The sequence below is a fragment of the Lineus longissimus genome, chromosome 8 (genome assembly GCF_910592395.1).
Source record: "Lineus longissimus chromosome 8, tnLinLong1.2, whole genome shotgun sequence".
Taxonomy (NCBI): Eukaryota; Metazoa; Nemertea; class Pilidiophora; order Heteronemertea; family Lineidae; genus Lineus; species Lineus longissimus.
The window spans coordinates 4,288,126-4,316,017 of record NC_088315.1 but is presented as its reverse complement, the minus strand read 5'-3'; the positions used below and the strand labels follow the sequence as shown (position 1 = coordinate 4,316,017).

At 39.5% G+C, this 27,892-nt stretch overlaps 4 protein-coding genes across 5 annotated transcripts; 3 read left to right on the top strand and 1 right to left on the bottom strand.

Annotated features, from left to right (window-relative positions):
* Positions 1-21: 21 nt before the first annotated feature.
* LOC135492515 (sperm-specific sodium:proton exchanger-like) lies at positions 22-7,969 on the top strand. The gene is made up of 20 exons (XM_064779029.1): positions 22-226; positions 396-662; positions 827-1,056; positions 1,238-1,421; positions 1,682-1,934; positions 2,143-2,314; positions 2,459-2,540; positions 2,705-3,027; positions 3,236-3,394; positions 3,553-3,828; positions 4,078-4,290; positions 4,413-4,614; positions 5,022-5,170; positions 5,336-5,564; positions 5,789-5,916; positions 6,103-6,346; positions 6,623-6,705; positions 6,868-7,104; positions 7,415-7,485; positions 7,678-7,969. Exons 1-20 carry the CDS (start codon positions 22-24, stop codon positions 7,967-7,969), a joined length of 3,999 nt encoding a protein of 1,332 aa, XP_064635099.1.
* A 922-nt stretch (positions 7,970-8,891) lies between these two features.
* Positions 8,892-12,405, bottom strand: LOC135492820 (NEDD8-conjugating enzyme Ubc12-like). Its single transcript, XM_064779469.1, has 5 exons — positions 12,248-12,405; positions 11,797-11,891; positions 11,374-11,516; positions 11,105-11,168; positions 8,892-10,814 (listed from the first exon to the last, which is right to left on the bottom strand). The coding sequence occupies exons 1-5, from the start codon at positions 12,345-12,347 to the stop codon at positions 10,674-10,676; spliced, it is 543 nt and encodes a 180-aa protein (XP_064635539.1). The 5' UTR covers positions 12,348-12,405; the 3' UTR covers positions 8,892-10,673.
* A 256-nt stretch (positions 12,406-12,661) lies between these two features.
* Positions 12,662-24,502, top strand: LOC135492276 (phosphatidylserine synthase 2-like). Of its 2 annotated transcripts, XM_064778637.1 has the most exons (13): positions 12,662-12,753; positions 13,441-13,602; positions 14,749-14,850; positions 14,962-15,044; positions 15,318-15,385; positions 17,500-17,634; positions 17,758-17,808; positions 17,950-18,063; positions 18,388-18,506; positions 18,952-19,066; positions 19,360-19,505; positions 19,754-19,786; positions 20,598-24,502. In XM_064778637.1, the coding sequence occupies exons 2-13, from the start codon at positions 13,445-13,447 to the stop codon at positions 20,935-20,937; spliced, it is 1,464 nt and encodes a 487-aa protein (XP_064634707.1). In that variant the 5' UTR covers positions 12,662-12,753; positions 13,441-13,444; the 3' UTR covers positions 20,938-24,502. The 2 variants fall into 2 exon arrangements, with proteins under 2 accessions (XP_064634707.1, XP_064634708.1); XM_064778638.1 differs by lacking the exon at positions 19,754-19,786 and having other exon boundaries at positions 13,439-13,602.
* A 469-nt stretch (positions 24,503-24,971) lies between these two features.
* On the top strand, positions 24,972-27,342 carry LOC135492111 (small ribosomal subunit protein uS15). Its single transcript, XM_064778301.1, has 6 exons — positions 24,972-25,042; positions 25,796-25,844; positions 26,195-26,273; positions 26,554-26,723; positions 27,005-27,105; positions 27,251-27,342. Exons 1-6 carry the CDS (start codon positions 25,020-25,022, stop codon positions 27,282-27,284), a joined length of 456 nt encoding a protein of 151 aa, XP_064634371.1. The 5' UTR covers positions 24,972-25,019; the 3' UTR covers positions 27,285-27,342.
* The last annotated feature ends 550 nt before the right edge of the window (positions 27,343-27,892 follow it).

Genomic DNA, 27,892 nt, shown 5'->3' with positions numbered 1-27,892 from the left:
ATTTGATAAGAAGACAAAGACATGGCACCCTACCACACAATTCTTCTTGACGGAACACCCAGCCGATTCGGGCGCTCTGCTGCTGATCCACCAACTTGCGGGGGTAATACGGGTCAAGCATGCGTCCCTGTAACCACTGATGCATCAGGGAACACTCATGTTGGCGATTGGACAACTCATGATCCCACTGTCATTCTCTTCATTTCTGGTTCCTTACTTTTTGGTGGTAAGTTGGCCTGTCGTTTATTGGTCTGCTTAATATCAGGTGTAGATCTGCTCATGCTGCCCTTGGCTCTGGGTGTAACAGCACTTGTTATCGTGCCAGGTCTGGTTGTGACAGTATCTGCAATCTTTTGTTGATAAAGTAAAAGTAAAATTTCTATTCTGTTTTCCAGCATTGACCAGGTCTCTTCTGCGACGGTTTCATCTTCCAATCCCTTACACAGTGGTTATGTTGCTGATTGGTATATGTATCGGCTTGCTGGCTGAATATACTCCAGGGGGCTACATAAGGGCCTTTACTGGAATGGCAAGGGGAGACCCACACATTATCCTCTATGTGTTCTTGCCAATTCTCATCTTCGAGTCGGCCTTCCTTATGGACTTCCACACCCTAGTCAAGTCGATCCTGCAAATCACTTTATTAGCTGTACCAGGCCTCTGTAAGTTTGTGTAAGAGTCGTGAGTGTTAATGAATGTTTCCTTGTCACAGAGCAGAATACTCCTTTTGGGGCTTTAAATCAGCACAGCAGTCAGCAGAAGTTCAAATAAAATTTCCAGATTTTGCATGCTCATGTACGAACATATTTAAATCTTTTTTCTCCAGTGTTGTCTACCTTTTTGACTTGCCTGGTACCGATGTTCATCTTCCAATACGATTGGGGCTGGGACGTTGGAATGATGTTTGGTGCTATATTAAGTGCCACTGATCCTGTTGCTGTGGTAGCCTTGCTACATGACCTGGGCGCTTCGAAACAGCTTGCCACATTGATTGAAGGGGAATCCCTGCTGAATGATGGAGCTGCCATTGTGTTGTTTTATGTGTGTCTGAATCTGGCACAAGCTGGTGAAGGAGGGGTTGCATGGACAGGTAAGAAGACTGGGAGAGAGGTTTCTATTTTGGCTATAGGCAACATCCCACTGGACCAAGATCTTGGAAGCTGTAACGGATTTTCTATCAAAACATTCAAGACCACCAGACCATTGTGTTGTCTGTTGAGCAAGACCAGCCATTTAGGTATTTTCTCTTCATTTTCTAGGTGGCGAAATCACATTGTACTTCCTGCAGTATGCTTGCTGCAGTCCTCTCTTCGGATTTATTTCGGGAAAAATATGCACCCTCTGGTTGTCAAAGATCTTCAATGATGCGCTGACAGAGATAACCATTACACTGGGGTTCACGTATTCCACCTATTTCATTTGTAAGTTCAAGCTGGTAAATTCACCAACACTTTGTGAATTTTCCAACTATTCAATTAGAGATAAACCCTAAACACATCTACAGAGGATTTAATTTCTCTCTATTTTTAGTATTGTATGATGAAGTCTAAGAGTTAAGTTGCAATTACACAAAAGCACAAATACTATTTGGTTATCAGTACCTGTATATGATATGAGAAGTGCATTTATTATGAGTGATAATACCAAAATCAGATTTTTATCATGAAGTTATTCTTTCCAGGTGAATCTCTGTTCAATTGGTCTGGAGTGTTAGCTGTGGTTGTCCTTGGTCTGGTTATCAATGCCGAGAGAACTGTCATCAGTCCAGAAGTTGAAGCTTTCCTCCACAGATTCTGGGAGATGTTGGCCTACATAGCCAATACATTGATCTTTGTGCTCGTTGGGGTGGTGATCGTAGAACAAGCCCTACCTGTCATCACTCTGGAAGATATTCTATTTGTTCTTGCACTTTATTGTCAAATCACAGTCATAAGGTAACATTGTCGTTAGATTTTTCAAATGACAGACGCTAGTGCCAAGTTTGATTCCCAATTAAAAGCTACCAGAACTACCTCAAACTCTTGAAGCAATACCTCTGTACCTTTTTTTATTGCAATAAAATTGCAAATAACTGTTCAACTTTGTAATAATTAACGGTATAATATTTTGTTTGCATCTTCAGAGTCAATTTTCTATCTTCAGGGGTTTAGTGATAGCCGTCTTCAGTCCAATTCTAAGGAAAATTGGCTATGGTCTGACTTGGAAGATGGGTGTTGTCATGACTTGGGGTGGTCTACGCGGGGCTGTCAGTTTGACATTGGCTTTGCTGGTTGCCCATGACTTTGCTTTAGACTCAGGCAACATTGGAAGTAAGGTAAGACTGCCTCAGTTTTGTCCCAAATTAATGAAGATTATAATCTTGATTGAAATCAGTGCGTGTGTTTTTCCGGCAAGGTTTCATTTTTTCTACAGTAAAAGCAGGATATTTTTCTTTACTATCCATTTGCTTTTCTGCCAGATCCTGATCCACACAGCCTGCATTGTGATGTTGACATTAGTTGTGAATGCAACAACGACTCAATATCTCCTTAAAGCACTAGGTAAGTTTTCTACAATCTCATAATAACTAAATTCATCTGGTATAAGTAAGTTGCTAAAAAAGCTAGTTTCTGAGAGGAGAGGGCTTGCTGTCATAAAGATCAATCCCTAGACCGTACACCAAAATCTCATCGAATTTACAAAGCTCCCTTATTTACTTGACCAGGAATGAGTGAAATCTCAGCCCCAAAACGAATGGCAATGGCAAGCGCCATAAGAACCTTACAAGAAGTCAAACTTCGGTCAATGAACGTGCTGAAGAATGATCGATTCCTAGCCGATTCGGATTGGACGATTGTTGATGAGGGGACTACAGTGAAAGACCCGTACAAGACGAATGATGAGGAGGCAGAAATGGAAACATTGACGTACTTGCACCGCTTCAGCAAGTGTCCTGAATGCAGTCATGACGTTCAGAGTGAGCCCTCCGTGAAGGAGAAGGAGGAAATGGAAGAAGAAGCAAGACTTCGCTTGCTTAAGGCTCAGAAGGTGGGGTCAGCTCTTCCTGGCGACTTTAAAATTTAGACATAAGGTTATCACCAGTCACCTGTAAGGCAGCAGCTTGAATCTGGTTAGTCTCATCATGTTGACCTACAGTGCCTAACAGGGATATGGTTTTCTCATCCTTTAACACAAATAGACAGTATTTGCTCTCTAAAGCCCTGCACACCTCAATATTTTCATTTGAATATTTCAGATCAGTTACTGGAAGCAGTTCGAACATGGGCTACTCTCCCAGGAGGCAGTGCGGAAACTGATAGATCAGACAGAAACTGTGGCCGACACACCAGGAACATTCATAAATGTTGAGGAACTCAAGCAAACTTGGCAAGTCAGAGGAATCTATCATAAATTGGTAAGTGGAAGGGCTGATATCATCTTGCAGGTCTCCTGGGTAGGTTAATTCCAAAAAGGAGTATGGCATAACAGTATGTCAAACCCCCTCTTGATTTTGTTAGATGTCTGATGCATAATATAATATTGATAGTTTGAGTTCTAATTTCTTTCTTGCAGAAAACTCGGCTTGAAAGATGGATTCAAACGGGCTCCATGTTTGTCATCCCTCCACCAAAGAACCGCCATCTGATGAGGGCATACAGAATTGTCGAGCACATGGGATTCGAAATCTTGATTTATGTCATTATCATGGTGAACTTGGCCCCAATTATAGCTGAACAAGTGATCGAGACATATTACCAGAATGACCCCAATTTTCCCGCCTACACTTTGATGTTTCAAATCATCAACATCGTGTTCTTCTTCATCTATATAGTGGAAGCGGTTCTGAAGGTTTGTATGATGTATAAATTGAACAACGACAATACCCTTTCTAACAATCATCTACCATCAGATGCGCAGGGAAAAAGATAATAGCTTCCTCAGGTTTGCTCCCAAGCTTCGAGCTTGAGGAAAAGTCTTCCTTTGATTGTGGACCGATTATTTCTTTGTCATTTTGTCATGTGAATCTATTAAGGTGCCTTATTTGCCAACAATGGTCTGTTAGTGAGAATTCTAATGAAAAAATAATCAATTTTTCAGATGCTTGGCCAGAGAAAGTGGTATTGGAAAAGCTTCTGGAATTATCTGGATCTGGCCATCATCATCATCAATCTGGTGGATGTGGTAATCGACATCAGTTCAATGTTAGATGCAGATCTGATCACCTCCACAGCTCTCATATCACCATCTTTCATCAAGATAACCAAGGTATTCAAGTTCCTCAGGATGGGCAGAGCGCTGAGACTTTTCAAGGTAAGCTGACTTTTTTCAAAGATCGAAATAGAATGGTTGGTAGAATAGAAAGGTGTCCCCTGTGAAGTTTTCAGAAATGTTCTCAACAGAAAAATATGACACTACGAGTAACATTTTTTCAGGCAGTCATTCCTCAGATTTTGGGATTTCTAAACCGACGTATCAATGAACAGTTGAGCTTTGGCTACGATGTTGGTAAAGGCTACGTATTTGGAGAGGAGGAGGTCAGGAAACACATTGATTTGATGGTGGACGACAAGGGCATCGCCAAGAATCTCAAAACGATCATCGACACTGGGAGGCTGAATGTTGTCAGGGAGTTGGGTGAGTATGAGGAGTGGGGTTGGAGTGATCTTCATTCAAAACCTTTCGGTGGCATTGTTTATGCCCATTGTATAGTACCCCCAGGTATATGGCACGGCTTAACCCGCAGGCCATGAGGGAATTCCTTTGTGGCCCAGTGGTTGGCGCGTATGGCCCCAGAGTGGAAGTTAGGCAACGTTGAGCGCGGTCAACCTTTGGATCGGTGACCGGCGCGTACAATACAACCATTTTATAGCAAATTTTGACAGGCATAAACAGCTTGAAATTCAATCTATGCCATCTATTGGCCATGATGATGATAACCGTTTACACCACTAATTCAGGACTGATGTGAAACCAGACTGTCATTTTAGGGTACAGCAAAAGAAGTTCAACTCATCTCACTTGTTCCATTCTTTGAATGACAGGAATGCTTCAGCGTCAAAACCCAGGTATAGCTGTATCTGTGAAGACAAGGCAGGCCATAAGGAACGTCTTGAATACCATGCGGGACAATCTCACACAGCTAAAGGGTGATGGTTTACTCGACGAGACTGAAGCAAGGAAACTTGAAGCTGTAAGTTTCTATAGTATTTGCCCTTGCTGCTATGGTTAGGCCCAGTGGTCTATTGGGCTGTAAGGAGTACTGTGGTTTGGTCGATCAGACTTCCTCAAAACATTTTACCTGGTATGAGGGCAGCCCTGACAACATTTTGATCATATTTTACCGTATCTATTTCAGAATCTGGAGGCCAAGATGAAACAGATCCAGAACCTGCCGTCCTGCATCCCTCCGCCCCCACCAGAAAAGATCCTCAACAGCATCAGCTGGATTGAAGATGACCAAAAGGTTATCGAATATATGCAGTTGGGTGCCAGGCTCATGACGTTCGACTATGGCGACGACATAATAAAAAAAGGGGATGTGCCCAATGGAATATACATCATAATATCTGGAATGGTCAAGGTATGTCTCCGGAATTCCTGTAAATGATCCTCGAGTTGAATTATGAATGGTCTTCCTTGCTTGCAATCTATCAACAGCTGCTTCCTCTCTGATGCATCTACTTCGTGCAATTAATCATCTCGTCATTGTCTTAATCCGTTGTGTCTTACCTTATAAAGTTTCTCCTCTTCAACCAGGTAAAGGGCAAACTGAATGACTTTGTGTATGTCATCAGTATGTATGGTGTAGACTCTGAAGAATCTGATAAGGACGAGGAATATGTGGATTTCCTGACTGCAGGAAACGTCATCGGTGAAATGGGCATCCTGACTTCGAATCCAAGGAATTGTACTATCACATGTGAAACATCCACACAGGTATGTCATAATGAATATAATATTAATAGTGCTGGTGTATATTAATTCCTTTAACATGGTTGGTTTCAATAGCAGTTTGAGGTTTAATCTATTCACTGGATTTTAACTTAACATTTACTGCAAATTGTCTACAGTTTCACCACTGTTACAAAGTCATCCCTTTATGATAATTGTATCCATTTCCAGTGCTACCACATCCGACCAGATGTAATTATTAAAGCCATGGAACAGTTCAGTCATCTTGAAGATCGTCTCTGGCTGGTGTGTGCTGTCAGACTGGCCTCCGCGATCCTGATGAAGCAACCAAAATATCAAGGATGGACCTTGGACAAAATCAAGATGGTTCTAGAAACGGCATACCTGGCAAACTTGAAAGATAAGCTGGCGTTTACGTACGAGTGGTACATGAACGATGTCATTCTCATAAATGGTATGTTGATTTGATGTGATTGCTGATTAGTGTCAAGGACTTTTAATAACATTGTCAGTTTTCAAAATTAACTGATTGCGGTATCCACTCTGCTCTTTATGAACTGCTGATGACATCTTTTGCCAAATGCAGGAGACGAATAGTGCATTTTAAGCATTTCCGACATGACCTTTGTTTGAAAACTCTCAATGAGGACTTTATGGTGGCAATATTTGGTAAAGGAGATCTACATAATCAAAAGGTCATAAAAATCTAATTTTTGTTCATCCTGACCAGGTATCTGTCTGAATGCAAACACCAGAGAAGCTTATCAAGGACCATGCTACATCAAGAGCACAATCAACAAGCTCCTACTCGCCGTAAGTACTTAGTCTAAAAATAAAATGGGCCTTTATTAGATAAGCTATTTTTTTCCTAGACCTGTTACTCCCATCAATGAATTGAATATGCACCTCACTATTAGCAGGGATTTGATAGTATGATAAACAAATTAAAAACAACTGTTTTGTTTTCTGTTGAAGGCAGAGGAGAGTCCAAAACATGTGATCTTGATCGTTCCAAACGATGATCCAGGACAGGCTGCCAAGCATTCCTCTGGTAGACACTTGAATTCGATGATCTGCACTGGCCACGGTTCACCAACTGGAAGCAGCCATGACCTAGAGGGCGCCAATGCTAGTTCGTTGTGTCTGCGGCATGCTTCGCAACACAGGGTCGCACTCAAGCACAAGATCAGCGAGGATAAACTGAAGAAAAATGTATGGTTTGCTTCCAATTGAATATTGTCAATTGAAATTGGTTGAGTAGGTACCTTGGGCGAAACATCCTCACGGCCATAGAAGACTGGAGTCTTGAGTTTCATCCCAAAATGGCCTCTGAGCGAACACCAGGTGGATCAGGATCCTAGACTCATGCTAGTTGTGTAGCATGCCAGAATCATTTGTAGGCTGGTTAAATTGAGGGTTTGAATGCATATTAGAATCACAAAATTGATCATAATTTTAAGGATGAAATTGCTGAAGCAACTTAACCATGAGTTTCACCTCCCTCAAATCCCTCTATTTACAGATGAACAAGGATTCTGCCCCAGATCCTCTTCCACCTCATCTGCAGAGACTTAGAGTGGATAAACCAAGACCGTAAGTATTAATCGCTGACATTCTCAAAATATGTTAGTGATACTTAAACTGTCTTTCTATAGACTTTTATGATCTTGGTGTTATAGATAAGGAGATGTTTATCTGGTGGTTGTAAGCCAGGATGCCCAAATTCCAACATCTGTTGGAGGCAAAGTAATCCTAAGATATTTCAATTTTCATTTCACTTCTCAGGTCCTTACCCCAGTTGACGAGTAGTGGCACAGCTGCAGCAGCAGTTGACCTGCACTCGGCTACCAGCCAAGGAACTGCTGTGAATACACATAAAGTAGTTGTGAAAAGTCGTGGCGAAATGGCAAAATCCTCCGGTCCTACAAAAACAGATGACAAGGATAAGAAAGCAGCTCCATCAAGCAAGGAAACAAAGACTCTGTCACTTTCTAAACATTTACCCCCACTTCAAGCACCCACAAAACCAGCCAAGGAATTTCCCGAGGATGATATGCCTGTAACTGTCAATGTCTAATCTGAGATAAGTTTGGAACCAGTTTTCAGAACAAAAAGACATTTTTAGTCAAAAGTTTGTTCACGGTCAGTGGTTCAGGTAGTGCATGATTGTGAAGACGCTATTGTGTTTCCGTTTGTTCAATGTAGAGTGATATGAACATTTAACACGGATAATTTTCTGTGCACTGTGAAATCAAATTACGCTATCAGGAAATGTATTTGTTTTGAATCTTATTGGCTGGTAAAGCTTTGTTATGTTAATGACATCTTTGTAAATATCTGTTAATCAGTTAATTGTTCAAGTACTTGTATGGAAAACTTTTAGTTCTGTACAAACGAATCGGGCCCAAAAATATGTGGGAGAGACTGCCGTCTAAAGGCACGGGCAATTTCCTGTGCATGTGTATGCATTTCAATAAATCAATGAGATTTACATTTCAATTTGATTTTATACTGGTACTGTTTTGACCAATTTTACATTTTGTTTCTGTTATTTCTCCTGTCAATGTTTTAAAAAAAAAGAATTAAGTTGAAGTTGCTTGTTAAATATATTGATGATTATCTTGTAAAATGCCTTTTGCTTGTTTATGTTTGAGAATGGAGACAAGTCCAAGCTACCAGGAAGTGACATGCCAGTTGGCAGAGTGTGAGAACGAAGTCTTCAATGGCCCAGGTTGCCTCCGAGCTGGTTGTAACATGATGCACATATTAGGAATGTGAAGTCCTGCTGTCTCCTGTAGCCCTAATAGTGTCATAAGCTGGAGTTGGGTCAGGAGCTCGTGAATGGCCCAGGTTGTCTTTAGAGCTGGTTGTGACATGGTGCATGTAGTCTGTGATGGTCCAGGCTGCTTTATGATGAAACTGGTAGTGAAATTACATTGGAAATCACAATTCAGAGCCAACACCGGAGCAAACCCCATGAGCAACACGAAGCAGTGATATTCAATATTTTTTATGTCAAAAATTTATTTAGCGTGAACATTAGCGTCGAATAGTACACACAGACCGGTACATCATACAATAACATAATGGCCTTACCAATTTACATGGTTTAGGATGATACAAAGCAAGTTTATAGGATCACAATGTCAAGGCTGTCAGCCCTTTGAAATCTAATCAACTTTGAAGCTGTTCAAGCATAGGGTAACCATTCAACTGACTATTTCCATGAACTGTGCAAGTACATACAACTTGAGGCTGGGTATGTGGTATTTACACTACTTTTGACTGAAGTCGAAGGACAGTTACATGTTCTTCTTCAGCATTCAGAGTTTTTAGATGCACAGCTTCCAGGCACCCTCCCCCTTCCAGCACCAGGAAAATTATCTTTTACACACTGCCAATGTCGATGAAATGAAAGTTCTCATCTCATCAGCTGTCATGACTCAACAATCAAACAAGATAACTTAATATTGGTCTCCAAACCAGAGATTTTTGCAAATTGAAGAACACTTGTCTGCATACCAACCCTCCTACAAAATGAATAGCAGTATATTTTAAGCAACCAAGGAACACTGAACAAAGAGCATGCTTTATAAATAATCAATAATCATGTGGTACCAGTATAGATGAAGTTAGTTAGCAACTACATTTCATGCTTTTTTGTTAATTACAGGAAGTAAGCGATGGTAATTAATAATTTACAATATACAGGCTGAGCAGCTTTGATTAAAATGCCTTTTCTGCAAGTTGCACCTACAAACTTGCTGGGTCTTAGAAATTAATCCCACTTTTGCTACTGCTTGAATAACATAACCATTCAGACAAGGGTTTTTATGGATCCTCACTGAAATTAAACTGTCTAGCTATCTGCTAAAAAGATCCTACAGGATTAACCACGGCATCGTATGGTACCTTACCATTCATTCCCACTAATATAACTACATATACACCAGGGGAACCTTGGCGCAAAAACTTCAAGTCATGTTCACACCAGTGCTGCAGCCACCCTTACAAGAGTCAGCTGCGGGATGTGCTACACTTGAGCTCCCAGATACTGCTCAAAGCCTGTAGCCACTCATTATAACCAAAGATGCCATCTTTATATGAATACTAACAAAAGATGCCATCGTAATGAAATTACTCATTTATATGACAAATAAGTGTATTCACTGATAAAATATTTTGTTTATGATTATCTTATATAGAAAGAATCGGGTTAGAGGTATTTACAACCTATTTCAGTCCTATCTGTCTGTAAAAATTCTAAACACTTGGAAAAATGGCATCCATTCTTTCACATACTATTTTCACAGGTAGCAATTTTCACAGACAGGAGACTTTTTCTTCCAACAGAAAACCAAAATATCCAGGCTTACAATACCATTACTTCACTTTTAAATATCCCCACAGCAGGGATGCAAAGGATATATAGAGAGGTTACATTAATCCCAGTCTTCAAGGGGCAAAGTGTTTCCTAAGCGATTGCATCCAACAACAGACAACTCCACTTATAACTGCCCCTGAAACTGATGTCACTGATTTATGTAATTAGAAATGGCATCAGTACCTGACTCTAGATAAATCAATCATAGTATGGAGCAAACCAATACAAAATGTTTGCTAGGTAAGGTAATGGAGACTTAAACGCTCAACTGACTTGCGATAACTCTGCCTAAGCATCCATCAAAACTTTCATGGGTTTGTCATTGTAACCTCCCTATAATAATGTCATCTCTTCTAAGATTGTGGACAATTTAGATCAAATAATGTTTGATATTTTATCACTTGCAAACTTTGTCGAAGTAATGACTTCCAATTTGACACCCCGCCATCGCCTTTGCAACGTTCTGCTCAAATAGCCGTCGGTTCGTCCGCAATAACTCAGCCGCTTCTTTGTTTAATGGATCCTCGTGATTCGGTTCCTGGAAAATCAAAATCAAATTACAAAGCAGAACGAGTTAACCAGCTTTTAAACTAGACAATTCAACACACTGAGAAGATTTCTAGATGCCAAGGGGAGGTAGTTCTTGCTTTGTTAGACATAGACAGAGGCAACAGCGTGTAGAAGACGGTGAAAACCTACACTCTCCCTGAGCCAATATGTACAAGTAAGTATACAAACATTCATGATTCACTGCTTTTTTTCTGGTGAGATGTGGACAATCTTTTATAAGCCGGGCAGAGCAGACCCTTTCATGCTGCCTGAACTTACCGTAAATAAGACTTGTAATCCATAAATAATGGAACTAATTGTTAAAACTGGTTTCCAGTCTTCCCTGAAGGATGAAATGATAGAAATATTAGTATCAAATGCTTACGATCCAAGTACTTTAAAGGTGAATGAAAGATTGTTCATTGCAAGTTGCATTTATTGTGCGAGGAAAGTATAAGTGCTTTCACAGCAGTTCAAAATGACAAACAACTCTAACAGAAGGGAACAACACCAAGGTCTATTCCTGGTTTGAACCCTGGTCCAATCACCTTAGAATATTCAAGCAGACATTTCCTTCCAAATCGATGTTCGGATGGTAGATCCGTGTATCGCACTTGACTTTTGGAGGTTCATGGGGGTAACCTTGTCCTACATTGAAGCTAAACACAAAGCGACCATTTCTATATATGCCCTGGAAGTGAGTGAAGAAGAGACATTTTGAACTTTATGTGTGTGAGACAAGACATGAATGCTAAATCAGAGGTGAAATGCACTATGGGAAGAAAACGGAGAAGGCTTGGAGTTTGAAAGCAGCACCAATTGTTAACAAAAGGTACTGAAGCACAATTGATACTTTGAGATATTTGTCCCAGAAAAAAGTTACACTGATCTGAGAGAGCCTCCCTGATACCTCATAACCTAGCTTGAATATCTGAAACATGTTGTCCTGATGACATAACATGTATCCTTACCTCATCTGGACAGATTATTAATTTGAAGTTTAACAAGTCGTCTGGGTCATGAAATTCTGTCTGACAGGTCTTTGGTAATGTCAATTCAGCAAGATCTGAAAATAAGAAAAGTTACCGTTGAAATGAAATGTGGGCTTGACTGAAGATTTACCGCCACTTTCTAATGATAAATGCCCCTTATTTCGTCTCTCAATTAGCGAGGCTAAGCCTAGGCTAATGCATCTCCTGTTTTGGGGAAATGGCTGCGATTCTACAGGTAAGTGCAGAAGGATGATTCTTTGGTTGTTTGAGTGAAAATCAGGTCACATTAGCCGGGTCTACAAGATTAAGAACTATAAGGAGAAGGGCGTATGCATGGTATGCATTCTATCCTCGGCCGAGCGAAAGACTAAAGACTAAAAGAGAAGAGAAAAAGTGAAAACATTGCGAAACATTTCAAACCGATAACTACCTTTCGTTACTCTTAATTGTGCAGCAGATGATTTCTTTTGACCCGATCGACCATCGGCATTGTCTTTCTTTTGGTTTTTTAATGAAAATAATTTGATCATGATGAAATTTATTGCGTTCTTTTGAGACTCTTCAGATTCCGGATCAGAGTTTTGTCATTCATTCATACAGAGTTAACGACAATTAGTTCCTGTCACGCTACAGTATATTTTGAAGATCAAGATATCGTGTGAAAAAAATTCAAATGCTTTACAAAATAGATAGTACATAGAATGAGGAGGCTCTAGCAAGGTAGCAGTTTGTCTTTTTTACCGCGTTTCTGACAATTTTTATATTTTTCTTATTCTCAGTTTACGAACCGAGGACTGGCCTGTTTAACGTCCAGAGCTACCCCCGCACTATCACTTCCGCTATTTCTAACGGGGTGCGAAGGCAATTTCAGGCCAAGAATTTACCCCAATAAAGTTGTCGGATCAATCATTATTAACGTGATTTTTATTACATAAGGTGAGTAAAGTTCTAAGCTTCATGTGAACTCACTTTGTAGTCCATTTTTATGGAATCTTAGAGCTTTTTCGCAGTTCTAAAAGTTACTCTCGTCATAGGCCTCTCACTCTGACTCTCACTCAGTAAACTAAACAAGTGCAGAGACAGTTCAAGTTTCAACCCATCTCTCCAGCCGTCAAAAGGTCTTGCGTGTAGAGAGATATATGTGCACTGATAGTCATTACCAGTAGCTTTGATGTCTGATGGTCAAGTTTGGCAGTTGGAATCCGATTAGACAGAGTCTGGTCGTACTATCAGTTCTGGATAAGTCCGATATCGGAAACGTTTCCGATATCGGACTTAGTTTCCGATATCGGACTTATCCAGAACTGCTATAATCATGCAGTCTACGTTGCAGCTTCCAAGTGACGTGTCGTTTCTTTTTTTGGTCATTGGAGAAAGTTATGCAAAACTTTAGGGTGTTCCTATAATATAATCCATTCAATAGTGACTACCTGAACAAAGCCTACTCCTAGTCCTAGTTTCAACAACTAATGTCGGAAAAGTCAAGACCCGATTGACTTCATTGAATTTGGGACCAGTTCCAGTGTCCTTAGTAGAGAGGGTGTACTTATATTAAAAGACTAAGAGAGGTGTCTCTGCCACTCGTCTGTACTCAGTATGCCTACTTGTCTACTTATTATAGAGGAAGATGCCTGGAGGAAGATCACACGAGAACGGCCATGTGTCTGATGGGGCAACAGAGAGTGAAGAACATGAAGGCCAAGGTGTGCCTACTGCTCATGATTGGGAATGGGAGAAGAACAAAGATAAAGACATCTACGATGATGGAACGATGACATATTTCTGGTAAGATCAACATTTTTAGTTTGGACATAATTTTTCAATAAACACAACCCAACAAACATCATACGTATGTTTGTTGCTTTGTGTTTATTGAATCCAAAAACTTAGCCACTGTTTCGTGCCTAGTGATGGTTGTGTTTTGTGATGTATGATTGAATTGAATAATTGATAGGACTTTCCATAAATTGGCCAATAGGATTGAAGAAGGGAGTGTTCATTGCACCATAATCTTCAAGGGAAACTTCAGATAGTTCACACTGAGATAATATTTAAACTATAAACATATTTTCAGAACCCAAAGGATTAAAATGTATTGTATCACTGTTGTCAAAGATACCTGATATTAACACCAAACCTTTACATGTTCATGTAAGGAGCTGTTATAAAGTGCACATTTAACCTAAAATACATTCAGAGTCTGTAATCAGCTAACTGTACCACCATTCTCTGTAGTAATAGGATGAGGAGTTACATGTAAAATGATGAATCAATAACATGTAACAATGCAAGCAACACTATTATGTGTGACGATAGACGTACTGCTATTTACTCTGATTTATCTGGCCATTAATTCATGAAAGAATGTCCATTACATATGCATTAACACTTTCGAATTAATGGTGAAACGATTGAATGATTGTGATTAGATTGTATGAGAGATACTAATGGAGGATGGGGGGGGAGGGAAATACAATAATTGTGTGATGGTCCCTGGGGAGCGATACTGTCTGACTCTGATCTGAATGGTATAATTGTGTGGGGATGGTTCATTAACATATTTTGTTGTGAAATATTCTGATTTAATAATCATTCATATCAAGCTTATAATCAACTACCGGGTACATGTAGTTGATTTGATGATAGCACATAATACTACAGTGACAGGCACTGATAAAAGGGGCCAATCTTGGCCCTCTAATTTTAGAAAAGTCAGGGGCAGATCTAAGACTCAGAAAAAGGTGGCCAGTATAGGCCCTGCACGAGTCACACTTTGACGACCGAAAATACACCCCACTGACACATTTTTATTACGAGGATGCTCCACAAGTGTCATTGAGATTGACACTGTGTTATCTGACCCTAAGATACATCTATTTTGGTACTGAAGATTTGATTTCTGATACTTAATATGTGAATTTCCTGTTTCAGGCGAGCCCATACGTTAACAGTCCTGGTGATATTCAGCTGCATTTTGGTTTATGTAGCCGTTTTTGAAGATCCTACAAACGATGCAAATTATAATGCAAAACGGTAAGCGTTTAATAAAACTGCAACTTCACATGTGAACTGATCTTTTTTGGTGACAAAAAACACCGAATTGTGATTGTGTCTCCATTACTTTTTTTTTCATTTTTCTTGCAGAGGTATTACTGCTTGTATCCTAGCCTTCCTGCTCCTAGGTGTCACCCAGACACCCGATGGACCATTTAAAAGACCACATCCTGGTAAGAAACCATTTAGTATGCCTTTTTGTTGACAAAATATTTTCTTAAAAACATAAAACAGTGGCAGGGGCTAGCATCCCAAATTTACCTTCATTGTAGTTTCATAGAGTATGTCAATTTGTGTTCAAAGATTTTTGTTTGTCAGTCACACAATTGTATCATTGTTACTTGTGTCGTTTGGACTTTTTACAGTAATTTTCATGTAGATGTCGTAGTTTTGGTTATTAGATAGTTGATTTTGTTAATTTTGTATTTTGATTTGAATTTTTTCAGCTTTCTGGAGACTCGTGCTGTGCCTTAGTATTGTGTATGAGCTTCTGCTCATATTTTTACTTTTCCAGGTAAGACCATGTGTGAACCCTTTGTCTCCCTCTCAGACACCATCTAAACTGTGATAATTGGCACACTGATTATATTTTTTACACCCAAAACCTTTTCACCTTCTCAAATTCGATTGCAGATTTCGTGCCCATGATGAACAATGATAGATCTAGACTGTTTAGAACATGTCATGTGAACAATACATTAGTCATTAGTCAAAAAAACTGGAGCAATAATGTTTTTATGTGCTGATTGAATTTGTCACGGCTGGCCAGTTTGTTTGCTACAAACTCACAGCAAAAAGGTTAACTAATATTTCATAATGCATTGGTTAAAGTTTGGCCAGATATTCTATCTGTTACATCTAAAATGATTGTTTGAGATATAGAAAACAGTCGAATTGAAAAGTGCTTATCAAAGAAGATGTGAATATTGCATTAGGTTATTAGTCAAAATGACCGTTATGTGAGACAAGGTGTGTAACATCATGGTGCTGTCGAGCCCAATTAGAGCGTCCCATGGTATGAGTTGCCTTGGAAACTGTCTATAAACAGAGATATCATAATGCTGTTAGTTCCAAAATTGGAAATATTTTGATTATGAAATCAGTCGTCAGAGCTCATATTTCGAAAACTTGTTATGAGTTGCCATGGATATGGGATATAAACAGATAATTCTGTTTCGTGACCAGAAATGTTTTGATTATGAAATCAGTGATCCTATCTCACATTACATATGACGTCTCCTCACTAATTCCATGTATTTTGGAAACTCTGCAGTTGCCATGATTGTACAACTATAATAAAAAATATCTGCAACATTGTGTGGGTGTTGGCATCATATCCGTGCAAATGTAATAAACCAACACATTGATTCAAGTGTAAAGGCGGACACAGACTACACACTGTTTGAAGTTCTAGGTCACCAAGTATTGAAGGCAGATGTGGCCAAGTTGGTTATAAGTACCTAAACAGTGCACAGACAGACTAACATCTAACTCTCTATTTTTTAATTGAATCCATGCATCTGTGGTGGACTACCCAAGAATAAAATCTCCTTGACCTTGATGATTCTTGAGGGAAAATACAAAGATGGCTACCGTTGATATGCTGACAGTGCTTGTCCAAAAGAAGAGAAGGGCAATTTCGATTTTATTTAGGGATTTGATTTGCTTGTTCTTGTATTCTTTTGACGTGACATCCCATATCCCTGGTCGATCCTGTACCAGCTCTATGAATTTGAAGGTTTCCGCCGTAGATATGTTACAAGTATCTGCCAGAGCTCTTCTTCTATTCAGTATACAGGATACTACTGACCAAATGCCCACTACACAGATCTCCAGCATCTTCAGACACAGGAATGCAATCTGGTATCACTCAAAAAACCAGAAATAGACCTATTTTAATGTCATTACCATTGACAAACTCAGTTTAGGTACCAACACACCTGTCAACAAGAGGCCAAGATAAACAAATTGCTTGGTAAGAATAGAGCTGCTCCCTCAGCGGCCAACACTTGGCAAAGTACCTCCCCGGTATCAAATTACTTTGCAAAGAAACGTTTGTGGACCAGACACACTGCCATGGAAGTTACCTGAAGGGATGGTATCAATTAAAACACTTTAGATAGATGGTAGTCTGTGTCCGCCTTAACTTTTCTGGACTAATGGGATTGTATTATCATGGGTTTGGTCAGTGGGGTTACTTTTGACTAGCACTCCTGACTAAGATAACAAAGTACGCCAAATGTGGGTCATGTTTGTTGATGTCATACACTGCACTTCACCAAATAGGCCTTGGTCACCACAAGTGTCAGTGACGTAATTTTGTGTTCGTTTTACGTTCAATATGACCTTTAATATCAAGCATTTTGAAGTGATTATATCTACTGGAAGTTCAAGATTATTTCACCAAACTGCACGAAAACAGAACTTTGCATACTTTTTTGTAAAAACACAAATCTCACCAAGTTTAGATAGTTGAGACTCAGTAGAACTTGGATGAATGTCAATAGTTTAATATTGAGAGATTGTCAAAGTTGGCTTTAGTTTAAGCAAGCTTTAACACCAAAACACACTGAGCAAAGATTTCCTAGAAGCATGACATTGGTAACCCTTTCCTGCTTTATCTTCCAGTCTGTCCATGATGCTCGCCAACTCCTGACAAATTTTGATGCCGATTTAGGCAAGCCACTTCCAGAAAAAGATTACGGTGGAACCTGTATTATTTATGAGCCCGGCCATCCTAATGGGCCCTTCCATAATGTTTGGGTAGGTATGGAAAACAAATTCTCATGAGATAGAACATGAAAAGACCAACAGCCTTGTTTGTTTAAATATATAGTGTCGCCACTTCTCAACCGTAATTTTGATGCTTGTTTGTTTGTTTTGCAGGACAAAATGGATGGATTTGTCGTCTGTCATTTTATTGGATGGTGGGCAAAAGTAAGTATGATTCAGAAAGTACAACATGATTGGCGAAAGATATGAGTATCAAACTCAAATTCTAACTGATGTCGACTCCAAAATCCTTCCATTTAGGCAACGCAGCCAGTAATAACAATGGCTTACTTGTCTTCATTTCAGACATTGATTTTGAGAGACTACTGGTTGTGTACGGTGATGAGTGTCATGTTTGAAATCCTTGAATATACGTTGGAACATCAGCTACCAAACTTCAGCGAATGTTGGTGGGATCATGTAAGTAGCCTTCTCTTCTCAGTGCACATCACTTAGGTTTCCATTTGACACCATTTGGCCTTATTGCCCTCCAATTCAAGTTTGGCCACATCTGTCTGGTTCAAGTGCACAGTGGGTTAGAGATTTACCCTCAGTTTGCCTTGGCATAGTCTCTCTCTTATCCTGTTACTAATCGAAAAAATAGCATTCACTTGTAGGTAGAAAAGACACTTGACCCCCAAGAAAACATTACTCTGATAGAAATATTGCTATCTTAGGCAAACTCGGTTATTGCTACGCAGCTGTCCTTCTGTGTTTTAACCCTTCGATCATGTTTCTTTGCAGTGGATCATGGATGCACTCATATGTAATGGCTTAGGTATCTACTTCGGAATGAAAACACTCACATATTTGTCCATGAAACCTTACCATTGGCAGGGCCTGTGGAACATCCACTCATACAGGTATGGTACAGGGTGTCCAATGAAAATGCATCAATAATTCGACATTTTCCTTCTGAACATTGATGAAATTACTGTAAACTCAGCCAGGGGCTGTCATGTTCTTCAATGGATTATCATTTGCTGATTTTGCTGTTTTGTGAGTTTGTTCAGGTTACAGATCCTCACGCTCCACCATGCCAAGTTTGAAAGGAAAAACATTGAAATTGCCTCTTGCTGGCTTTAGATGCCAAAATATGACTCAAAAACTATTTATATGTTACTCATCATCATCATAATGAGGTGGCCATGGGCATAGGCTTCCTCCGGCTAACACTATCCTGGCAAGGTCCTCAATTTGGTGTGGTGTCAGCAGTCTGTCCCCATCTCCAAGCAGTGTTAGCAGTAACTTCCCCATCTCCAAGCATTTGTTAGCAGTAACTTCATAACTATGCAATTCATCCTTCAGAGGCAAATTAAGGAGATTAGCCTTGCAGTTCAGTCCTTACAGTTGGATGGACTTTGACTGGAGACCGACTGATAGTCTGAAAAGATGGTTAGCCCTTGTAGGAGTCATATGTGTGGTGAGTGAATGTTTAAAGACTTTGTCAGGCTCATGTGACTTTACAGCATGAAGAAGGGTAGGTGATGACAATTGGTAACAAACAACAATGATGAGCTTTTCTGTTTAATCCAAGACATGTACATGCTCACACACGCTTTTGGGATAACAGTCAATTCCAGGATTTACAGAAGCCCTCTATTGGCGGCTAGAATGCACAAAACAGGACATTGGCAAGTATGAGAACTCTGTTTCCTCTTGTGAAGTCCGATGCAAATACAGTCCTGATTCTGATGGTTCTCTTCTTCATTTCAGTTCCTCTTAGCAGAGTTAAACACCTTCTACCTCAAGTTTGTATTATGGATCCCGCCACCACACTTTCTGTGTCTGGGCCGTTTGGTGATCGTTCTTTTCTGGGGTGCTGTGTCCATGAGGGAGCTATTTGAGTTCTTGGACGATCAGTAAGTTATTAGCATAGAAATATTTGCCGGCTCCTCTTGATGAAATCCTAGTTTTCTTGTGATTATGTCTATTTAAAAAGGTCAAACTGTGTCCTTGTGCTTTCCTTGAGTAGTTTGGTCTCCACAGCAAAACTTTGTGACGTTACTAATAGCACACTTATAACATGAAGCAGACGTTCTGCCACTTTTTCTATAGAACAGAATGAATACATTGCCCAAAATACTTCAATGTCCACTTTTCCTTCAAGGCAATACATTAGCTTTAATGGAAAGCTCGACAGGTATGAGAAAAGCTGTTTTTATTTGTAGATTCTAACATCATGTGATATCATGTTATATTGGTTGCAGCTCTTACAGGCACGAGGTTATAGCATGAACTTGTTGCTTCTAACTTTGGGGAAGTTCCTGAGCTGAGACCATTTAAACAATCAAGGCTACATGTCCATTTATACTAAACAGGTTATTTGATTTGGTATCTTAAAGATACAAATTCCATGAGGGACACAACGAAAATGCTGAAAACTTTGAACTGCACTACTAACAGTACTTTGCTGGAGGAGTTGTGAATTCCCCTGCCAGACACAATTTTAGCATGATTATGGATGAGGAAGTGCAAGGTGTTGGCATTTACTCTCCAACTTTGATCTTTTAACACACTGAATGACAAACTTGGGAGACAAAATAAAGTTGGCGGTTTGGCACCGGTCCTTCCAAGCCAAGAATGATTATTTTGCCTCCCAAGGTTGTTGAAAGTAATGGTAGTTAGCTATTATACTCAGGTTTGGAACATTCTAATTAGCAGTTTTTCAGCTTTCCAATTGTACCCATTTGGAAGACTTAACCCAGAAAAGCCTATCAAACTTTCATTAAAATTTTAGTTGTTTCACGATGTCATCAACGCAGAACGTCAGGAAATGCAATCATCATCATCATTATCATCATCATCGTCATCACGAAGGTCTCGGGGCCCAGACATCAGCCTCACCAAGTCAGAAGAGTCTTACAATGCCATTTCAATGATCTCCTCAGTCCAATCAAAGATTAAGATTAGATTTGTTGTATTTCTAACACTTCAAAATTTCTATCTTTCAGAGAATGCAAGATGTTTGGTCGTCAGAACTGGATCACGTGTGCCATTATTCTGACCGAATTGCTTGTGATTTTGAAATTCGATTGGGAGACGATAACAAAGCCACTTCCGCGTCCTGTCGCCATTTTCTGGTGTCTAGGATTAATTCTTCTGGTCGTTTGGACCATTCATCGTTTTTTCATCCGACGTGATTTACGTGATCACGTCATTGTCCATCCCGACCTGAAACATGATCTTGCTCACGGAGACAGTACGAAGAGTGATAAGAATGATAACGTTGCTGGTGCCGAGTCTGTGGAAATTCGCCAACTTCGCCAGCGGACAAGAGTGAACACTCATTAGACGGTGTTACGTACTGTCATGGCCAGAACTAGATCTCCGTAGGATATTTTGTCAATTTTCTCTTGAAAGATGCGGTTAGGATGTCTTGTTTTGGTTATGACAGTGCTTGGGTCATGTCCTTGGTTTGGCTTATTCAGTAATAACTAAAGTTGATCACCTCATTATTTTGTAATTTTACACAGTGGTCAGTTCTGTCTTTTGACTAGATTGTGCATTTCAATCCCCTGCATGTACAGTTTGAATCTAAAGTAATATCCCCAAAATGGTCAATGCTTTTGTCAATTTCATGTGTGTATGACAGAACATGAGTGGAATGTTACAGAATACCTCGATGTCAGCCACTCTCCAGCGGGCCTGTCATCAAATTAACTTTGATAATGCAACTAGATATAGAATTGAGATCCTAAATTTTTTGGTCAGCAGGATTGTTGTATTCTTAGGCATATCACAAGATCTTGAATTTTCCATTGTTTTCTGCCTAAAGGTATAAAGACCAGGCAAAAAAATGTGATTGCTGATTTTGTGTAACTTGGAATCGGAAAGATTTTTTGAAACGCCATTCGTGCATAATCAGATCTGTTTCAGATACTTTTTGAAGCTTTCTTTTAAATATTTTTGCAATTTCATTTGCATACTTTTCAGGAATGTGGAACAGTAGTACTGGTTGTGATTTTTTCAATGTTAGATTCTGTGCAGTGGCTAATAACCAAGTTCAGAAAAGTGTCATACCAAATTATTGTTCATTATGCCTGCTTGCATTGATTATTGATGGTTGCTTGCATTGATTTGGAGCACGATTTCATATTGATAAGGCATTTAGAATACACTTCTCTGGTCTTGACTATTTTGTATTACATGCTGGCTAGAAGACACAACACACTCATCTCTTTATCATGATACATCAGTGTGATTTAGTGACGTACCATTTAATTCAAACATAGCTTGACTCTGCTTGGTTTACCTGTAATGTTGGGTAACTGAAAGTCAAAACAGAAAGTCTACAAATAATTTTAGAGCACATTTAGCAAAGCTTGGCCTATTAAAATATCGCTATCCAAATTGATGAGGAGTAGAATTCGATAAAATTTGTTACTGTTTCAATATTCTATGGACATGGTATACATCAAGATGGCTGTTTTCTCTCTGTTATATACATCCACAAAGTTTATATTCAACTTTCAGTTTCTAATTTGTTATAACTCGTGGTAAAATCTATATTTCTGGGAAGAGGTTTGACTAATCATTTGCTTATTATCTTGCTTGTGCCTCAAAATGCTTAGTTCAGATACTGTTTTATTGGACTTAATGACTGTGGGACAAACTGAAAATCTTGATACTGGATACTGAAATCAGTGTACAGAAACCCCCCCCCCCAAATTCTAACCTGTCTAAATCATTCACAGTGGTCATTGCAGGTGCCACTGTGGTTTGATTTGCAATGAATATCAAACCCAATAATGCTTGGTTTTACCCGTAGATAAACAATCTCTTGATTGCTCATAGCAGCCACAAATTTCGCTGGTTTCTGCGACAAATATTTAGAGATTTGCTGGTAAAGTAGTATGTGTAGTAGTAGCAGCAAAATATCAAAATCATCATACAAGTTTTCATTTAAATGGCTTTCTTCCCGCACTTAATTATCAAAAGTCACTTTACACATGTCTCTACACATGGCTTTCCTCCCGCACATAATCATCAAAATGAAGTAATTTACGATGTTAGGCCTTTCCAAAAATGGCTTTCATCCTGCACGTAATCATCAAAATGAAGTAATTCAGAAATCTTGTATAATACATGGCTTGTGACTGCATGCTTTAGCATATTGTAAGCTTATCAAATAATTTGTACATACTTTTTGGTAAAAATCTGTAAGAGTAAAATGTGATTCATCACTGCAAAACGATGCACACGTTACTCTTAGCTTGGCAATGGAGATGGCCTGGTAGTTCATTTCACTGTCGTCTGCCTCATGTGAAATATGAGCGCATCAATTTCTTCCATTATCTCGTGGTGTCATTTAGGCTCATCTTCTGCGCGTCATCTGCGCTGTGAGGGGTCACAAATATCACATCGTCTCCCAGGAAATTTTCTTCAGTTTTGTAACTCTGTCTTTATTGAGAAGTCTCTGTAGTCGATAATCTTGTTTCCCCGAGATTGTGATTTTTTTCTTATGAATATTTATAAATGTGGTCATGTGATAGTGTTTAGTCCAATCAAGCTGTCCCAGACTCACATCTGTTGTAATGTTGATTTCGGTGCAGTGTTCTCCCTCCAATTTCTAACTGTGTCAGTCACATAATCAAATATATAAAGAGTGTATAATAGGTTTACATGTCACTTTATATTTTCTAAAACTGGTGTTCCAAACTTGGAATTCAGGGAATTTCTCAGTAGTGAACCGCTCGTGGGTTTGATGAGGAAAAGCGTAAAGCTTTTAAAATCGTTTTCTCAAACCTTTTAGGGAATGGAAAGAATAATGTAAAGGTCCCGAGTTGTTTGATGCTGTATAATATTTTGCCTTTGAGTGAACATTCTCACATATTACTTCGCCATTTGGTGCCATCCACTTCAAATTAAATTCTCAATAAGAATTGTGTTCTGCCTTAATATGCTCATGAAAGAAATATGGAACTTTTTCATTATATTTTTTAGTTTTTAAAACCTGTAACGGTAGAAAGTAGTTTTAATATAATTTTGTGTCTGGATGACATAGGTATTCAAATCTCAAATGTCCCACTGCTCCCTGTGTCCTTCACAAGAAGAAAAAAAACCTAGGTGCTCTTGTTGGGTCTGCTTCATGATGCAGTTTCATAATGGCCTACATTGTATATTATGTCAATTAAAGTCTTCATTGAGCTTAATAGTAATATCAAATTTCTTAGTTTCGCAATGGAAATTGAAAGACATGTACGTAGAAGGCAGAAGTGGATATTTTGCTTCAGTTGGTTAAAACTGCTTGTATTTTTCGATCGGACATGTTTGTATCTTTATTATATGACTCCCACCAAGTCAGTTGAACTTCCTTTGCTCGTGTGTGCCATGCTACATTGGAAAAAGTCCTTTGTGGAAACCTTTTTGTTGTACATGTATATTGATGCACTTACATTTTTGCTGTGTGCCTGTCAAGAATGCCATAATTCATGATTTCTTTCAGGTAACATAAACTGGTTGATTTCAAATCAAAATCAAATGTAGCCACCTATGGTATGACTTTGTGTTTTTTGCTTAACATTTTCAGTTAAAAGAAGTTAGAATATTGTAAAGCATGAATACCTATGATTAGAACTGTTTGCACCCTTCCAACAGCAACAGTTCAGATTTTGTCACACTGCCAGTGACAAATCCAAACCAAAGAGCTAGGTGATGGGTCAGATTAAGTTTTTTGACATAATGGAAAGTCTTTAGTGCACATAGCTATAATTTGTTAACTCTATAATCCCGCCTGCTCACACTTTGTACGGAACTCGGAATAATTTTGTTATGGTTCTATATTTTCACTAGAGTGTTTATTTTTGCCCTGCCGATATAATTGTGAATAAATCGTGAATGCTTAATCAATAAAGGAATTTGTTGCCTCTGTTTAAGTTGAATTGAGTGAATTGAGTGAATCTTTTGCTTGCAGTCAGATATTAACAGGCTTGATACAGTATCAAGTAAACAATTAAACCCTATGATTGTGCCCTTGCCCTGTTTTTGGGCATTTTGGATGTCAATTCATGTCCTTGGCCTGCTTAGGCTGCTATTGTGAGCAATGATAGCCTGCTATTGTGAGCAAGGTTGCGCTGCCACGTGAAGAAACATCTTCAGCTCTCAATAATGACATTTCCACCTAATAAATGTGATCTGGCGCATCAACATACCTCACTAGGGATTTCACTGAATCTGCCCCTCACCCCACTTTATTGTCATCGGCGAGAAAGAGAGACCGGCGGCATTGTTATCAACGGAAACTACAGCAACAACATCCGGGCTCTTCCTTTTTCCTTTATTGTCTTCGGCGAGAAAGAGAGACCAGCGGTAACGTTATCAACGGAAACTACAACAACGACATACGGGCTCTTCCTTTCTCACAAATCGCCATCATGGGTCGTATGCACGCACCAGGGTACGTCCAACAAATATCTATTTCTCTACATTAACGCTTTGTAATATAGATTCTATGTTGCACAATAAAAATATATATTATAACCTACAATTTGGTGGGTCGATTATTAATTTTGGTGTTCTAGTTGTTGCGATATCTCTCCCTAAAAAAGGGGTGGCTTCCCCACGTGCGTCTTCACATCAGCAGTACGAGTATCACTGCAAATACACTACACACGGCACGAGTACAACTTGTACATCAAGCCCAAGGGCTAAGCATCATTGTACTCTGACGTAATCTGCTCTCATTTAAAGTGCTTTGAGAGACATCATAATTGAAGTAGATTTGCTGTCCGATTTGTAATTGAGTACTGATCAGTTTAGAAGGAGTTTCTGAGAGGAATATTATTGTATCTTTCAATTCATGGCTGCCATGCCCATCCAGCCATGCTGATCGTCCATCAATCGTGCTTGGGTCTCTGAGTATGCTTGTGACGGTTTTATTTAGTAAATCTTAAAAAGACTTGTATAGGCATGTGGCAGAAAGAGATTGTTTTAATATGGACGTCTGTAGATATGTCAGTTGTGCCGTGGCAATGGTCATGGGGCCGCATCAGTCATTAGTTTTGAAAATTTCGTTCTTTTCCACTCCACCTGTGCCGACTTGTTCAGAATATGTGACGATTTACTCCGTAGATCTGATCAACTGAACATGCTGATGAATTTCAGCTTGGGCCAGGAATGGGGTACTAATTTTGTTGTTTCATGTTTTCAGAAAGGGTATTTCCCAGTCAGCTCTGCCGTACAGGAGGTCTGTCCCTGTGGTAAGTTCAGTTGAAAGGAGAGTAGCCACTGATACTCACATTTCCAATTCTCTTGATCAGAGTATACTCAACAGTGCAGTACATCATTTGGGAGTGGTGGGGAGATGGAAAAAGAAGAATATGAATATTGAATGAGAAAGCATCTGTTTGTATTTATGTACGTAGGCCTATTTATGTAAGAAGTCGGCCAGTCTTCAAAATGCATAGTATTGGTTGTTGCTTGTAAATGTTGGTGGTCCGATGATGATAATAGCTCTTTCCATGTGTCAGTGAGGAGGATGTCTTCCACTGATTCCGCTGGTTGGGTCATTGAGACATTTTAGGCTCAATCTTTCCCGTTCTCTTTCCAGTGGTTGAAGCTCACCCCAGACGATGTCAAAGAGCAGATCTACAAGTTGGCCAAGAAGGGCCTGAAGCCATCTCAGATTGGTAAGGTTACAAAGCAATTATTTGTGGCATAGGTGGTACTGTGAGAAAACCTGACATGTGGGAAATCTGAATAAATTTCTCGTTGGGTGAATTGAAAAGAGGTTGCAGTATATATGTCACACCTATTGCCAGAAGGGATTTTAAATATGTGGAGTTGTCAGTTGTTCCCCCTTCTTTTTGTAATCAACATTAAATAATTGAAACCAAATCATGTAAATCTCTTCCATCAGTTCTAGTTTTCCAAATTTTCTTTTCTGTAAATGATCGCCGTCCATTCCAGGTGTCATCCTGAGAGACAGCAATGGTGTTGCCCAGGTCCGATTTGTTACCGGCAACAAGATCCTGCGTATCCTGAAGGCCAAAGGTCTTGCACCTGAGCTGCCTGAGGATCTCTACAATTTGATCAAAAAGGCTGTCGCCATCCGCAAGCACTTGGAGAGAAACAGGAAGGTGAGCGATCGGTCCCTTTGTTGTATAGACACACAAATATTGCTTTTGTGCTTGTCCATGTAAGACATATGCAGTGTAAAATCAGCTACCATCACCTGATTGTATAAATGAACTGTTGAAGATAGTATGGGGAGAGACACCAATGTTAGCTCAGTGAATTGAACAACAATCCAGCTGGACGAAGATGTTGCTATATTTGCCAATACGTTATTATTTATCCTTACAAAACGGAGCATCATCAAAGAGCTGCTGGTTCACCATGTGATGGATTTTATTTTCAGGACAAGGATGCCAAGTTCAGGCTCATTTTGGTTGAATCCAGAATCCACAGGTTGGCCCGTTACTACAAGACCAAGAAGGTGTTGGCACCAAACTGGAAGTAGTAAGTATTCATACGGATTAAGAATGCAGCATATTTCTTGGAAATAGAATGATTAGAACTTGACTTAGAAAATTATGGGTTCTAGTGTAATACGATTTCTCTTCTTGGATCACTTCTCTTCAATGTGTTTTTCTTCTCTTTCCAGTGACTCCCATACTGCCTCAGCCCTGGTCGCCTAAAGACACTGTTATTTATCTGTACAGAATGAGGAAAAAATAAAGTGATAAAGAAATTCAATTTCTGTTGTTTGTCGTGTTTGTTCAGGAAAGGAACAGCAGATCCTTTTGTGAATTGCTGTTTGTGTAGAAAGTCAGATGCTGGTGGCCATCCACAGGTTCCATTTGCATTTGACATAACACAAATGGGGCCAACCTGACAATGGGGCACTATCCAGTCAAAGAAAATCTTATGGAGCAGTGCCCTTCAGTCTTTCTCCAAACGTTACGATGTAGTGTACTATTATCTGTAACCCAGAAGCAGATGTTGACCCAATACGCAAAATTGACTAGTGCACCGTTTTACTTTGTCTATGTATTACCAGTATGTATTAAAGCTTCCGTAATGCAGCAAGTGTTTACGAGAACAATATTTAACTGGAGCATCTGAATAACGGCCATCTCGCAATTTCTTAAGATTTGGTTGGTTGTGACTATTCAGGCTAAATAACAACCAGGGTCTGCTGAAGACAACAGGACCTGTCTCCCAACTCTGTACACCTTTCCAGTAATGGGGTGCTGAGTGTCCGAAATAGTGATGTCATAAGGGGAAACTAGGCCTTATGGTGGAT